Source organism: Sipha flava, unplaced genomic scaffold (genome assembly GCF_003268045.1).
Source record: "Sipha flava isolate LNK unplaced genomic scaffold, YSA_version1 18982_pilon_pilon, whole genome shotgun sequence".
Taxonomy (NCBI): domain Eukaryota; kingdom Metazoa; phylum Arthropoda; class Insecta; order Hemiptera; family Aphididae; genus Sipha; species Sipha flava.
This window is the reverse complement of record NW_020272521.1, coordinates 1-5,269: the sequence shown is the minus strand read 5'-3', so window position 1 is coordinate 5,269 and position 5,269 is coordinate 1. Positions and strand designations below refer to the sequence as shown.

The 5,269-nt window shown below is 54.1% G+C and overlaps 1 protein-coding gene across 1 annotated transcript; it reads right to left on the bottom strand.

Moving 5' to 3' along the window:
• Positions 1-2,665: 2,665 nt before the first annotated feature.
• Positions 2,666-3,706, bottom strand: LOC112681302. Its single transcript, XM_025551567.1, has one exon. The coding sequence runs from the start codon at positions 3,704-3,706 to the stop codon at positions 2,666-2,668; it is 1,041 nt and encodes a 346-aa protein (XP_025407352.1).
• Positions 3,707-5,269: the final 1,563 nt, after the last annotated feature.

The following is a 5,269-nucleotide window of genomic DNA, read 5'->3' as shown; positions in this document are numbered from 1 at the left end:
AGTCGTAGGGAAAGGTTGGTTATAGGTGTCTTTTTAGACATATCAGGAGCGTTTGACAACCTGGATTGGCGGGCGCTGATCAGGGATATCTCGGAGTTAGGGGCCTCGGAGTCGACTCGATCGATTATCGAGAGCTATCTGACGAACAGGAAGGCCGTTCTGACGGTAGGGAGATCGACGGCGTCGGCGGATCTGACGCGGGGCTGCCCCCAAGGGTCACAGCTTGGGCCGGTCCTGTGGAAGATGTCGATGAATGAGGTTTTGTGGATCGAGAGGTGTGAGAGGATAAAGGTTGTGGCGTATGCGGACGATTTGGCGGTCCTGGTAGCAGGGACCAATCTCGATGTTATCCGTAACAGGATCTACGGTTTCTTGGAATCTGTGAGAGGCTGGGCGGCGGAGAGAGGTCTGACCTTCTCCGCGGCTAAGTCCCAGGCAATGTCGCTGAAAGGAGGGCTGAAGCCGGGTTTCACGATCCCATTCGGGGATGAGACGATCACGGCTGTCAGTCCTGTGAGGTACCTAGGAGTGGAGGTGGACTACAAGAGGAATTTCTGGGCGCACCTGCAGAAGGTGGCCGGAAAATCGGACGCTTTGTACAGTAGGCTCAGAGCGGCGACGTCCGCGAATTGGGGAATGAGGCAGGCCGCTTCGGGGGTGATATATCGCGCGGTATTCTTGCCCCGCATATGTTACGCCTCGGAGATCTGGCACTCGGCGGTTAGGACAAAAAAGGCTGTGAAGACTCTCGGGAGTAAACAGCGTAGGGCACTTCTGTCGATGACTGGGGCATACAGGACAACCTCGACGGACGCGTTGCAGGTGGTTGCTGGGCAGCTGCCCTTGGATCTGGAGATTGAGTGGAATGCGGTTCGGAAGGACTTCAGGTCCGGTATCTTGTCTGAGGGGCAAACAGATGCCGAAAGAGAGAGGATCTTGGACGTGTGGCAGGAGAGGTGGGAGACTTCCGAGAAGGGTAGGTGGACTTTCGGTCTAATGCCCGACGTGAGAAGGAGGTTGATGATCCCGCTAGTGCTAGACCACTACACGGTACAGTTCCTGACCGGTCACGGGGATTTTAACGAGAAGTTGAACTCCCTGAGGCTGGTGAGGTCTGGGCTGTGCAGGTGCCGGGCCGAGGCGGAAACCGTCGACCATGTCCTGTTCAGGTGTTAAAGGCTCTCAGAGCCCAGAGGGAGGCTAAGGGAAGCTGTGGCCGGTCGAGATGGGCTCTGGCCCTGCGATCCGGCCGAGTTCCTGGGGAGCAGGAAAGGATACGACGCCCTGGTCAGGTTTGCGAGGACGGCCATCACAAGCAAGCAGGACGAGGAGAGGCTGATTAGAGGATAAGAGGATAGGTAGGGAAAATTGCCGTTTTCACGGCAACCAAGGCCCACCACTAGCCGGACCGGGAAGCCAAAATAGTGGGAGGTGCCCTGTATATGGGGACCGGGTTGATCAACCGATATCAACTTAAAACCTCATCGGTGCCACGGGAGAGGGGAGCCCCACTGTACGCCCGTCCGGCTTGCCGTACGGGAAACAGTGCCCCTCAAGGTTGAGGAGCCTAACTCGGCTGCAACGTGGTGGCAGTGGGACAGGCGCGAAGATAGTGGAAACCCAAACCACTGTACCTAGTGGGAGGTCGGACCCAAAGAGACCCCGGTCTCTCCGGCCTTGAAAAGGTACGGCTTAGGCCGGTGCTGGTGGTCCATAGACGACCCGGGACCGATCGTCCGGCTTGCCGGCGTCGCTCCCGCACGGCCTCGGCCCGCGAATAGCGCCTAGCGCTAACATGCGGACCGGGTGTACATAGGCGCAAGCCAAAATCCGGGAAACACGTGTGACCCCTGAGGGCACCCCCTAGTGAGCCTACACCGTGCCTTGGAGTTCCCTACCGAAAGAAAAGCCTGCCTACCCGTGAGATAACTCTCTATAATGGACCTGGTGGCCCCAGATGCCCCCGCCTCTTCAATATCCCCGATTAGTTTAACCCAATCGAGGTTGTCGAAAGCCCCTGAAATGTCAAGAAAGACGCCTACCACGAGCTTCTCCTTTCTGCTATCTACCCAGTCCAGGCATTCGCGAATTGCGCTAACCGTGGATCTACCTATCGCGAAGCCGTGTTGCTCCCTGGACATAGTCGCCCCTGTTTCCCCTTCTAATCTATCGACTATGAGTCTTTCCAGAACCTTAGACACCGTGGGCAGAAGACTCACAGGTCTGTATGATTTTGGTAGACTCGGGTCCCTATCTGCTCCCTTCCTAATAATTACTATGTCCGCCGTTTTCCAGCAATCCGGGAAGTAAGACTTCCTGACGCACCTATCCAGAATTTCCGTGAGAAACCCCCCTATTATGTTCCAGGCTTTCCTAAGCACCGCCCCAGTGATCCCGTCTAAACCTGGCGCCTTCTCCGGTGCCATTCTCCATATCGTCCTCTTTACCTCCTCCCCTCCTATTAAAGAGCCTACTCTTTCCACCCTGTCCCCGCTAAGAGTGGGGGGTAGTTGATCTGTCGGTATAAGCGACCTTAGAAGACACTCAGCGGTCTCCTGCGTGGTTTTGGTCAGGTTCCCCGATGAGTCAACCACCGATGTTGGCAGCCTTCCCTCCGAGGACCCCTTCCTGGCCCATTTGTACACTGGGCCCCACACGTTGTCGTTTATCGACGTCGCAAACTCCAAGACCTAGTTTTCGCCCCTCTAACCAGGTATGTGTGGGAATTCCTAATCCTCCTATACTCCTGCCTATCCTCCCCCTTCCAGTCGTGGCTCCTGTACGCTAACAGCCTCTTCTTAGAGGCTTCCAGATCCTTATCCCACCAAGGTGGTTTCTTCCTACCTATCCTACCTGATCTAGGCATCGAGCACTTCATTGCGGCTTGAATAACCTCAACCAGTGTGCCCGCCGCTATTTCCAGATCCCCCTCTAGGTTTTCCCTTTTATCCCATACCTCCTGATTTAGCTTTTCCCCGAACTTGTCCCAATTTGCCTTCCTAACGTTATACCTAACCTTTACGTCCCATTCCCCCGGGTTTCCCATGCTCATTCCTACCCTATACCTAATGATCCTGTGATCGCTATCCGTGACCCCCACCATCACGTCCCATCCCCTTATGGCTTCCTCTAACCTTTCCCCCTTGGAGAGAGTAACGTCTATGCTTGAGGAGCCTATTCCCTGCCTATCGTACGTGTCTGGTTTTCCCCCCATGTTGTGGACTTTGAGATCTTGGTCCTCGATGAGTTCTACCACCTTGGTACCCCTAGCCCACCCGTTGTGGTTCCCCCTCCTACTGTGCCAAGGTTCTGCATGCGTGTTGACGTCGGCCCCTATAACCGCGTCCTCCCCTATCCTGCCAAGAATGTGCCCTAGCCTATCCGTAAAGAACATAACCGGAATGCTGTACTTAAAGTACGCCGAAATAAAAGTTATTTCTTTGCCCCCTTTCTTCCTAATCGAAGCCACCGCGAAAAACCTATCTGTGAGCTCCCTGATGGCCATGACTTCGATGTCGTCACTGAGGATGACTATTGCCGCCTTGGCCTTGTCCCTCCCGTTTGCCATTACCACCCTAGCCCCCTCGAAGTCGAAGCCGTGCAACCTTCCTGAGTCTAATGGCGGCTCCTGTAAGAGAAGTACCTCCACCTTCTCCTCCCTGCAAAATTCGATCAGCTGAAGTGGGACTGCCAGTTGGCCGTTCATGTTCAGCTGAACGACGGAAATATCGAAGTTCCCCCTCCTATTCATTGGGACCATATGAAGTTCCTACCACGGTAGCTCTGGCTACCCCCTCCCTGACTCTACACCCCCTGTGCCTGGCCGTGTAACCCAACCCACAGTTAAAACACCTCGGCTTCTTCTCCTTGTCCTTACATTCGCTCATTCTGTGCCCTTTCTTAGCACAGTGCCCGCATACTAACTCCTTCCTTAGACACTTCTTCTCCTGATGCCCGAAGCCCTGGCACTTGTTACACTGCGTAACATCTACCCACTCCCTTACCTTGCATAAACCATACCCTAGGTACAATCTCTTACCCTCAAGCCTCCTGAAAATCACTGGCAAGACCTCGCAAACCCAGTTTGTAAGCCTGCCTTCCTTCGGACCCGTTTGAAAAATGGGCTTGATGGAGCCCACACTCTCCTCCTCCTCTATCCCTAAACCCGGGTTTTTTGTTGCGACCGCCCTAGCTATCTCACCTTTACACATCTCCCTTTCCACGTCGATAACGACCACCTTCGGCCATCTAGGCTTTCCCTCTAGGACCTCTACCTTACCCTCCTTCATGAGGTCTCTCAAAGCCCCCTCAGTCCTCGCGTCGCCAGGAATCAATTTCAGGTCCCCCCTTAGTAAAACCGAAGTTTTGCTCACCTTAGGAGCGCCCACCTTCCCTACGATCTCCGACCAAAGACTTTTCTTTACCTCTCCTAAACCTTTTTCCCCCACCCGGACTATGAATGACTTCGGGAGTTCCTTCTTCCTCAACGCCTCCTTCATCCTATCCTCACTCTCCCTATCTGCCTTAACCGCCCTCCTCCCTACAACCGTGGTGAATTGGTTAGTCTCCTCAGTCCTGGCTACTGGTAACTTTTCGCTCACCTTCGACTCGTTGACCACTACCATCTTGTCCGGTAATTCACCTGCCTTATTATCCTTCTTCCTCCTCCTTTTCCTTTTGATCTTAGCTGGGGGAGCCCCCCTATCTACCTCCATCTCTACCTCGGTTTCCGTATCTGCCTCTAGTCCAATATCTCCTCCCACGGGGCTAAAACCCGCCTTGAGGACCTCCACCAAATTCCTCCTGTTCTCCTCCAGGCTTCCCTCCAGCCTGGCGTTCTCCTCTCCTAGCTTTAGAATAACCTACTCCAATTTCGACATCGCCTCCTCCATTTCCGTCGCTGCCGCGATCGTAAGCCTTTTGTTTTCCCTTTGTCCTGAGATCAGGGCCCCAAGTCTCCTAATCTGCTCTACTCCCTGAACGCTGAACCTCTTTCCCTTATTTTCCTCAGACTCTGTACTTTCTTCCGACGCCACTCTCCTCCTTTTCGTTCCTGTCCTTTCCGCCTCCTCTCTCATCTCTTGTTCGATTCTCGCCTCATCCATAGCTACCTCTCCCATCCCTCCTGTTGCCTAGCCTAATTGACCATTTAACCTCCCTTTGACCTCCCTTAATTAATTAAATGACTTACCTCGCGGAAATCCGGTCTACTTCGCCTTCTCGGCTTATACAGGCCGACTCAAAATCGACACCGGCCCGTTCGCGTTGT

Excerpts from the sequence above, each read along its gene's own strand:
- LOC112681302 (XM_025551567.1), bottom strand. The coding sequence starts at position 3,706 with ATGAACGGCCAACTGGCAGTCCCACTTCAGCTGATCGAATTTTGCAGG.